This window comes from Toxotes jaculatrix, chromosome 4 (assembly GCF_017976425.1).
Source record: "Toxotes jaculatrix isolate fToxJac2 chromosome 4, fToxJac2.pri, whole genome shotgun sequence".
Taxonomy (NCBI): domain Eukaryota; kingdom Metazoa; phylum Chordata; class Actinopteri; family Toxotidae; genus Toxotes; species Toxotes jaculatrix.
This window is the reverse complement of record NC_054397.1, coordinates 25,463,023-25,473,420: the sequence shown is the minus strand read 5'-3', so window position 1 is coordinate 25,473,420 and position 10,398 is coordinate 25,463,023. Positions and strand designations below refer to the sequence as shown.

Here is a 10,398-nt window from a genome sequence, read left to right as displayed (position 1 = left end):
GGGCGTAACATATGGTTCACATCGTTTTCATACCTATCATGTTTCACTGTAGGATAAAGGTGATCGCTCAGAGCAACTTAAAAGTTGGTCGTTCAGAAACAGTACTGTACTCATACTGTTCTCTTGGTGTACGCTGCACAAGCCCACTTCACCCAGAATATGGTAAAGGAAGACGTGCACCTTTGTAGACCAGCGCCTGTGGTTTCTGCACCACTGAATTCTCAAATGTGCGTTCATCTTTGTAATAATGGCTTATGCACTGCGACCTTTAGATAATATCCCTGAAAAGCTTGTTCTCCCGCCTTTCCCTACATATCTCACTAATGCTCAAGCATCACAGTTATCAAATATGCCGTGTCGGCCACAAAGTCTGACTCGGTTTAGTGACCTCTTTTCCATAGAGCTAAATTCAGATGTCACGTTGGTCACTGTAATTGCTCAGCCGTACCATACAGTGCACCTGTGTGGAAACATCTGCATTCGTTATCTCTCTACTCATTCATTCAGATTTTCCCATTCAATTATGCATTCAGCAATTCAGGATATTGTTGGTGATACAGTAAAACAATAATATGCATCACTATCTTTTTTTTTTTTTTAATACCCATTAACCCAGTTTATCAGACTCCAGTTTTTATTTTCCATATGTTCATGTACATTCAAACTGTTACCTTTTACTCAGATTCCACGAGTTTTATTGGCATGACCATGGTAATATATACTGTTTAGTAAAATATTTACACAGCTTGCATTTCCTAAAAATAATCAAGTTTTACTGCAAGCTGTTCAGTTTTATTTCCAACAGCATTTGTTGTTATGTTACTACATAGCTGTACATATGTCACAGAGACAGTATTGTTGTATTGGACAGGAGATGAACTACACTTTGGCCCACTAACTCACAAGATCTGCACAGGGTTCTGCACACCTGTATCTTTGTGGTTTTGGTTTCTAGTTTTCACTTGAGGCAGTGCTAACCGCACAGTACGCATCGTGGCAAGCTGCCATGCCGGAGCACATCTTTTACATATTCATTTACTATCAAAACTGATCAATACACCATCTTTCAAGAGGCTGAAACCGTACATCAAACAAATCTCCTGTCAACTTATTTCCTCGGCCGCAAATGGTGAACTTTATTCAACTGAACCAACACGAGGACTACTAGTTTGCAAAACAGGAAATCAGAACAATTCCCTCTCATCTTACCCACTTCCCTTACCTGTACTGTGCAAAGGACAAATATGCTTTATGCAAACCTACTGAATGCAAGTGAAGTTTTCAGACGAGCTTCTGCACACCAGTATACAGGCGTGCATGTGTATGATGCTTTATGCATCATGACTGCTTTCTCTAATGCACTGTTATCAAAGAATACAGTCTTTTAACTGTATACTGCACTTCTAAAGCACTTCTGTACATTTGAAATGATGCATGCTGCTACTGTAAATTTGCATTTATTTATATTAAGATAGTCACCTTGCATCAAACACTTTTCAGAAACAAGTGACCTGAGAACTTGTTCAGGGTAGAAAAGTTTATTGGTATAAATATGCAAAAGGAACTTCATTTTAAGACTGCATGTTTATGACTGCTCTTCAAGCTGTTTTACCACAACATGAAAGTCCATGTTTAAGCAAACCTCGTTACACTGTGTACACAATTACGGTACATTTAAAAGTCTTCTGCTGGAAATTGCAATACTGACAAAACACAGAAATGTTCTAAGCGTACTGCTTTTGATTTGATTGACAGCTAGCAAACTTGAGAACACCGGTGGTTGAGCATTGTACAGCACTGATGATCATGTGATATACTGATGGATGGATTGGGCTGGGCCCAGGACAACCAATACACAAGTATAATAAAAATGCTGATAATAAATAACAAAAATAACTACTACTAATGACTACAAACTCCTGAGACAATACTGTCACTGTAATACTGATACAGAGAGTAAACAAATATTCTCCTGCCAAGGAGATGGTCGCTCAGCTCCACTCTTCACAAGTATGCCAACTTATTTTTAAAAAATTGCAACATGCAAAAGTAACAATAAAAGCAACAATGACACTACAATACAAAAGACAAAGTTAAATATAACACTGAACAATGTTTGTTTCATGTGACAGCTTTTTTTCATACAGCCAGTCTTAATCTGCGACGATCTGGGATCTGCCAGACATAGTGCTAGAGATATGTATCAATATGTGCTGAAGAGGGCTTGTCTGGGTTCTTCCAAATGGCAATGAGACCTGTGGAGGAAACGCAATGCTTTCACGTGGACCTCTGTGGCGCACTCAGCAGCCAGTTATTTTAGACAGGACCATTGCTTTGTTGGCTTCAAGTGCTTTACAATTTTCATTTATTTGTATTCAGCGCACGTCTGTGAGCCTTGGTGTTTTCAAACTCAACTAAAACATCATCTTGGCCTCGAGCTTGTTAAACATTGATCCCATCTGAACACTCTTCATATAGTTTCATAAACTGAGATGATACTGTGCAATATATATTATTGGAGGATCATAGGCCAACAGACAAAATAACAGCCATACAGTTCACAGACAGTGAGCTCTGGGACTCAGTGGCCTGCTCTTGCCCTGCTGGGCCCCTCCGATGGCTCACTGGTTGGGGCATCTTCTGTCTGAGCAGAGGTGGTCTCTGAGCCTGTGTTACTGTCACTGGTTCCCTCCTCCATGGCTCCCTCTGGGACACTCTCCTTGTCCTCTGACGTCCCCTCCTCACTGCCTGGATGGGCCTCAAGCTCCTCTGAGGCCTTTGGCTTCCCTGAGTAAAAGGAGCAAGAAAATGACATGATGTAAAAATCCTGAGGCACTGAAATAAAGCCAGGCATCACCAAAGCCACAAATAAAGTTCAGTGTGGCTCACCTGGTGTGTCTGTGGTGCTGGATTCTGTGTCCTCGCCTTCTTTGTTGCTACTTTCACTGAGAGAATTTTGCTGGGACTTGTTCCCATGTGTTGCACAAATATGTTTTTCTTCCTCTGCCAAAACACAGGTGGGGGCCTCTCTTGCACCTCGGTCTCCTGCATCCTTCTCACGTTCTGCCATCCGTTTGCGGGCTGACTCTTCTGCTGCAGCAATCTCTGCAGAAATCTTCTCCATGTCCACTTCCACCTTCATACAGCACAGCTACCAAGCACAGTAATGGTGGGTTTAATGTAGACAAGTGAAAAGGACTGCTGCACTCTTGAGCCTGCTTTATAGAATCATATTTTCTTCACTTGGCAAAGTTCAGTTTTGGCTGAACATGCATGTGCAGGCTGGACACAAAGTCACAAAGCTCACTTCTTATAATTACGTAATGTAAGTGAATGAACACAGCGTTCTGCTCTTATAGCTTCAACAGTGTTTCAGTGCATGTTCAGTCTTGATGCTGCTCCTCAGGCAGTGAATGGATTCTCTAAGAAGCTCTATAAAGGATAAATGGCGCCACCTGTTGTTAACAGTGGCCAGTGCATTTAACTGCACAGTGCTGCCTCTCGTTTCAAAACAGTTGTTATGGGGGCTACAAATTGTAAATGATGACAGCAGTATGATTGCCAGAACATGTGGATGGAGTTAGCAGCAGCTGGTGGCTGTAAGGCAGATGTAGACTGGCACATAACCAGAGCTGCTCACTGTACAGTTAAACATGCAAAATGAAGCTTGCGTGAGAGTAAGTGATGACCAAGCTCGATGTAAAAGATGCCGTACCCTCTTGAGCTCATTTGTGAATGACTCTGTGGCTTCGATGAATTTTCTTTTCTTGTCCTGGTGGCGGTCTTCAATCTGAAGCAACTCTGCCTCCAGCTTTCTCTGCGATACAACACACACAGGCACTATGATTATGATATTATTAATCCAAATAATCAAAGCTGTCAATGTTACACGCCTCCACTGTGCGAGGATTAGAAGACCACAACAACTCCATCATACCTGGTGCACCATCAAAGACTGGACCTGGCGTTTAAGGACCTGCATGCGAGCTGTGGTAACAACTGACCGCACATCTGGGACTACGCTCTCACTGAGAATCTCACTGATCAGACGGTGGTTGCGTTGGAAACGAGCTGCAGCTGAGTGCTTTATGGAAAAGCCGTCGTCGTAATCTGCAGATATGAGAAACATCTGAATTGTTACGATCCTCTGAGGAAATATATTTTTATACACCTGTCAAAAAGAGTAGCAATGTGCTGCACAGTCACCATCAACGAGTATGAGAAGCTTCGGCAAACTGCGGCACAGATGACACAAAATGATGCAAATACTGCTGTATCAAGACACTATAAACATGAGGAGGATATTGCCCAATATTTACAGAGTTAGAGTTAAGTATAGGCCATTATGTCAAAATACATCCTTAAGCAAAGCAGAACCGTTATTGTTAGGTGAATGGGACAAGTGGTTAATTATAACCCACTGAATGTGGACAGAAGTTTCAAGATATAGTCTGCAATTTTCATTCGTCAGCAAATGTTCGTCTTTGTCTTAAATGTATACTCATTTGACATTTAAATACAGGATGGTGGTGCAGGAAGGCAAAATCCAAATACAGTTAATCTACAGTGCCTTAAGACAATAATCACCCTTACTTTTTCCACACTCTGCTGTGATTAAGTCCAGATGGATTCAACTAGGATTTTTTTTTTAACTTTAATTCAGTTTTTTGTTTTGTTTTTTTTACAGATACATTCAACACACACACACACAGCTAGCTTATAGATTATATATATACATATATATACACAATGACAATTTACAATGACTGAATTCTTTTCTCAAACTGCATTTTTAATTATCATTTGGTTCCCTTTTTATTTTTCCATTTGCAAACACTGCTCAACATGATCGTATACGTGACGCTCCTTTCTGGCTTTGTTGTGGCAGTCTCAGTGGGTATTACCTGAACTTCATGCTGCTGTGCATGCATGTGTGCACCCTTGAAACTTTCCAGAGATCAGAAATGAATCTGCCATGTTGAAAGTTTAAAGGCTATTCAAATAGGTGCTCTGACACCACAACAGGAAGGTAGGTTGTGAGAATTAAGCTCCTCTCATGATAACAAATTCAGTGGAATTCTGTCTCACCAATGTGTGGGACATTTTTCCACTCTCTCTTTTAACACAACACTATTTCCATGTGTGATTAATGTCGTTTCAAGTTACTTTGCATTTCACATTTTAGGTCAAAGCACCTCCTGAAGGCCTGAAGACCTGATTACACCTAAAACAACTTTCAACAAGTATAGCTAGTTTTGTTATACAGTTTACAGGTATAGTTTAGTTGTGCTGGTTAGTCCTACTGCTGAAAACAACCACCAAAAACTCACAAATTCATTTAAAACAGTGCATGACAGATCCATCAGAGACTTGATGTCTCTTGCAGGCACTTGTGAGTGTCACTGTGAGCTGTTCTGATGCTGTTAAACAAAGAACAGGAGAACAGGGTGTATAGCAGCAGCTTAGAGAAGAATTTCTTTAAGACTGTATTTATTAATAAAGCAAATCTCAGAAAATGTAGCCACCTGGAGAGCTAAATCTTATTTAATCACTGATGTACGTGCAGTCTGTTGAGAACATAACCCACTGGGATACCAGCTCTGACATTTTTATGGTCTGGGGTGTTTCTAAATAGCAATTGGTTTTATCTGTAGTTTTCCTGTACATCATTATCTTCTACTGAAACCCAGCCAGACCCCAGACAAGCATCATTTCCTTGAGGTGGGTGTAACTCAAACGTCTTCTTCTGGCTTGTGTGTCAAACGTGTGTGTGTGTGTGTGTGTGTGTGCGTCAGTCTTTATAACAAAAGAGAAAAGAATGTAAATTTTGCAATTATGTCTAAACCAATGCCAAGAATATCTACAAAATGTAAACAGTTGAGCAAAAACAAAGACAAATTTTGTTCCATTTTGCAGCTTAAAAGCAGAAATGGCATTTCCAAGGTAGCATTACCAAAAATGTGGATGGCTGTAGCAGTGTAGGAGGAGGGAAAAAGATAACATTCTCTTGGTGTGCGGACTGGCAACTCTGTGTGGTCGTTTCACTGTAATTACAGCTCTGTCACAGTGCTCTAAACCTTGGGAGACAAAGCATTTAGCTGAGTGGCCTTACCATCTGGATCCTCTGCTGGCTGAATACTCATGTAAGGCTCGCCCTTGTCCAGTCTGGACTGCCTCTGGCGGCTCTCCTCTTCCAGAGCTGCCTCGGCACGGCTTTTTGCATTGACGTAGGCCAGGTAGGCTGGCGAGTTGTGATAGGCCTTCATGCTCTCATTATACTCAATCTACGGTGGAAAAGATGACAGGAATGACAAGGAAACAAAGAAGGCAAGCACACACAACGTGTGGACCCTCATTTCTATCAACTACGACAAGATAAGGAAAGGGTTTTACTCAGGACTGTTAGAGGAAGGAAGGAATGATGACTGGAGGGACCCACAGCTGTTGGAGACACATCTACTGGTCACCCATTAGAAAAACCCCATGAACACCCTTTGTAAAACAACCAACCTTCTCTGCTTCGTAGTCATTCAAATAATCCTGTTTCTCCTCATCAGTGAGGTCCCTCCACATGCCACCGATTATCTTCCCAATTTCCCATAGCTTCAGATCAGGATTGGAGGCTTTTACTTGATCCCAAACCTGGTGATGAGAACCAGACATGGGTGTGGGGTTGGGTTGGGTTGGAGGGGCTATAAGTGGTTATCTCTTTGCAGAGAGGTCACAAACCAGAGGAGGCCGTGTGCTTTAAGCTCCATCTCCAAGTGGATAAATCCCACTATGTGATGTGGACTGTCCTAGCTAAGTCCTGGCTTAATTTGGCTCGACACCTACCTTGATAAACAACTACTAGTGTCTGAAAAAAAGAATGTATGTCTTACTTACTCTGAGCTGATATAATATCTTAAAAACAAAGCATCCCTGTCTTCGAACAGAGCACATGTTGATGCAAAAGGCGGCAGTTACACACTGTGTACTTACCTTACGACTATATCTCATATATGGCATCAATGGCTTATCAGGGGGCTTGGGTGGCTTTGGGATATTTATTCCAGAGGAATTCTGGTAAAGAAAGAAAAAGAGTCACCTTAAGGCAAACCTTGTGGTTGAGTGATCAGTTGAATGAACCATTCAAAAACTCTGGGCTTGCTAGGCTGAGTACAGCTTGTGAAAGTACATGCTGGTGCATGGTTATGTAATTTGACATAAAGCTATCAAGAAATGAGACTTGGAATCAAAGACAAGATGCATCAAAGTAATTTCTTATTACTTCACTTAACTTGATTTAACTAATGACAGTTTGAGGCCATACACAAGTCAGGAACCCCACAGACTACAATGCAATAGCGCTGGCTGTTCAAAAAAAAAAAAAGGAAAAGAAAAAGGGAAAAAAAATCTCACTTAAGCTGAGATTTGCCCACTGCGAGACATAATGCCATTATCAGAGTCAGCCAACCACAGCTTGCATGCAGCGACTAAATTACTGCTCAGCAGCCAGAGCCATGCTGAGCAGCGAGTCTGTAATGCCATGGCAACACTGATGGCATGGTTTACTTAACATGGCTGTCAGAAATGCAGACTTGGAAAGGCAGGTGGTATTTGAATACACACAGATGGACTCTTAGCCAGTCTGCACCGTGATGGAGACAGCAGAGGGAGTTTGGAATGACACGCATTTCGTTTTCAGTCTCTGTAATGGAATGAATTAGGCCTCTCATACTGACTACTCTGCAACAACTGCTCTTTGAACAGTGGAAATGCAAAAATATATCTAATCTCATTGCTCTGAACAAAGCAAAGGTCAATCTTGTGAACAGCTCCAATGCTATTGATGCTTGCAGAGGCTTTTGTGGTGTCTTCCTTTGACTAAAGCAAGCTGACTCCTCTGTGTTGCCTAACTGGAAATGACTATTGACAGATTTTGATCTCTCCACTTGGGTTTGTCTGACATTTTTGGTCACCGTGTTTTCTCTATGTTAATATTCATACCGTTACCCGACTGTTGTTGCTTTGGCTCCCTCCCAGTCTGTAGTTGTTGTAGGCCAGATGGCTGTATGGGTTGTACCCCACAAACCCGGTAGTGTTGGGCATTTGCTAATGGAAACAAATGAGACAGAAACACGAATGAGAAATGACATAAAAGAAGGAGAGGGAAAAAGCCCAAGACAAAAAATTAAAGAAACCAATGAAAGAAGCTGGGAAAATGCAAAACAAAGAAACTTGCATTCATGCTGAGGCTATAAGGAAATAATATTTTCAGAAGCAGTGGTGTATCAGCACATCCGTCTCTGTAACTAACAGGGTTTGTGGATTCAACAAAAAAAACAGCTGGTCTTTTTGAAAAATATATTGCAATAAGGCATAAACTATATTAAAATGAAGTCTTCAAACAGCAACATCAGCTTAATTTTGGGACACCCAGGGAACATATGGTGCAACACCACACAGCTAGGGATACTTACAGTTGTAGGGGCAGGGGGAGGGGGAGGGGCATAGGATGGTCTCTCTGTTGTGAAAGAAAAAGTCCAAATGAAACATGAGCATCAGCCCAGCAAACTATTTCCTGTCCTCTAACTTAAATTGGACATAGCTCACCCCGTTTGCCACCGATGTCCGCTAAAACGCTTTCTACATGTAATAAAACCGTCACTGACAAACTAAGAGCTATCACAGGAATCCTCTAATGACTGTGATACACTCATGACATTGCAGTGTTATATCGCTTCACACTGATTTATGCAACAGTACATCTGCTGTATTTGAACATGCATTTTAATACCATCGCCTACAAAGATGTTCATATCACGACTAGCCAAAACACTCCTTACTTGACATCTTTGAAGAGAGGAGCTGGGTATCAGTCTATTCCAGTCATTGGCTCTGTAATAAACACATTTCAGAATGTGGAAACGTCTCATATCATATTGAAGAGATGAATCGTGTTGAGAGGGTGGTTCAAGCATAGTACAAAACAAAGAGACCGATAATGATTGTCAGACAACAGAGCATGCTAACACTGCCTAGCATCGGTGTTAGCTTGAAGTTAGCTTAACGTGATTATGAACATTGTCTGGAAAAACTGGTGGATATGACTTCCAAGCCATTTCATGTTAGCAAAAGTACTTATCAGTAACAGCGTTTATTTGCTTATGGTCACATTAAACCGCAAAGCAGTTACGATTATTTGGATAATGGGAATCGGTAAAATAATATTAGTTGACGTGAGGACTGAGTGGTTTTCACCTTTCATCTACCGCTACATCGCTACGTGATTTATAAAATAGCAGCAACTTAGCTAGCAAGCTAACGTTAGCATGTATTCATGCTAGCTAATATCCAATAATGTAGCTACAGTCATTTGTCGCTTCTTCTTAGCTAATGTTAGATTGGCTAGTCTGCTCCAGAACCCATTAATAAATGCAGTTAACGTGTGTGAGATGACTTTAACTGTAGCTTAATGATAAACTTCTGACAGTGGACCAGATTCAGTATATGTTAACTCTGCTCACCAGCTTAACTGATTCTAGTTGGTCTATATTACCAGCAGGCTGACGGCTAGCTAACTGGTTACGTAGCTTAGCTTCCTCAATGAAAAGAAAATGACATCTCTGAGATATTATTAGCATGCAATGTCAAGTCAAACCAACAAATCTAAAGAAAAACGAATCCCCACAGACTTTGATGGTGACAAGTATGCCTGTATGCTGGAGTGATGGCCAGAAAACTCACCCTAAAACCTTTAGTCCCCACCACAGTGTGTACGTTGTGGCTTTGACAGGGAAGGCTAACCACCTAGCTCAGAGAAACGGTCCCCACAATAAACGAATGAAATGGGGTCCACTCGTAAGATTCCTGCAGAATCTTCCAGAATTGCACCCCCACCCTCTCCTCATTTCAGCTGTGCCGTGCCTCGATGCTGGTGCTTATCGCCCTCAGCTGTCACTGCTGCAGCTCTCACTCATGGATGTGACAGCAGAAACACCTTTCTCCTCAAGGATAGCCATTCAGAGGAAAAGACGAGGTGTCATAACAACGCAGTGCTGCAAAACAGGATTTCACATCTAACCTCCATAGCTTTATCTTTACGCTGCAGATGTGCATCATCGTCATAGTACTTGTCAAAAACACAAAGTACCCCTGTTTACCCCTGAGTTATATGGAAGGAAAGGCTGACCTACATCGTTACCCTGACTGCCAAATATATTACTTCATGTCAAAAGTGTGTCATGTCAGTTCAGATACTCTACAGTTTATACCAGTTCTTTCCCACAAAGTAATAATCTCAGGCTATTATAATATAAAAAAAAAAAAACAACTTGGGATGATTTATTATGTCACCATACTGTAAGCTGATTTACGGACACTTCACAGGCTACTAAGCTTTTGAGAAAAATCAAG

The 10,398-nt window shown here is 41.4% G+C and overlaps 1 protein-coding gene across 4 annotated transcripts; it reads right to left on the bottom strand.

The window, feature by feature from the left end:
• Positions 1-1,531: 1,531 nt before the first annotated feature.
• On the bottom strand, positions 1,532-9,949 carry LOC121181368 (SWI/SNF-related matrix-associated actin-dependent regulator of chromatin subfamily E member 1-like). Of its 4 annotated transcripts, none has more exons than XM_041037301.1 (11): positions 9,730-9,948; positions 8,829-8,880; positions 8,463-8,506; positions 7,990-8,094; positions 6,982-7,062; positions 6,511-6,642; positions 6,113-6,284; positions 3,938-4,110; positions 3,716-3,817; positions 2,890-3,151; positions 1,532-2,787 (listed from the first exon to the last, which is right to left on the bottom strand). In XM_041037301.1, exons 2-11 carry the CDS (start codon positions 8,833-8,835, stop codon positions 2,582-2,584), a joined length of 1,284 nt encoding a protein of 427 aa, XP_040893235.1. In that variant the 5' UTR covers positions 8,836-8,880; positions 9,730-9,948; the 3' UTR covers positions 1,532-2,581. The 4 variants fall into 4 exon arrangements, with proteins under 4 accessions (XP_040893235.1, XP_040893236.1, XP_040893237.1 ...); XM_041037302.1 differs by having other exon boundaries at positions 7,996-8,094; XM_041037303.1 differs by lacking the exon at positions 6,511-6,642 and having other exon boundaries at positions 9,730-9,949.
• Positions 9,950-10,398: the final 449 nt, after the last annotated feature.

Bases quoted from the DNA above. Each gene is read 5' to 3' on its own strand.
- LOC121181368 (XM_041037301.1), bottom strand. The intron at 8,095-8,462 runs GTAAGTATCCCT...TGTTTCCATTAG, and splicing joins CTCCCCCTGCCCCTACAACT to CAAATGCCCAACACTACCGG. The intron at 7,063-7,989 runs GTATGAATATTA...TTTCTTTACCAG, and splicing joins GCAACAACAGTCGGGTAACG to AATTCCTCTGGAATAAATAT.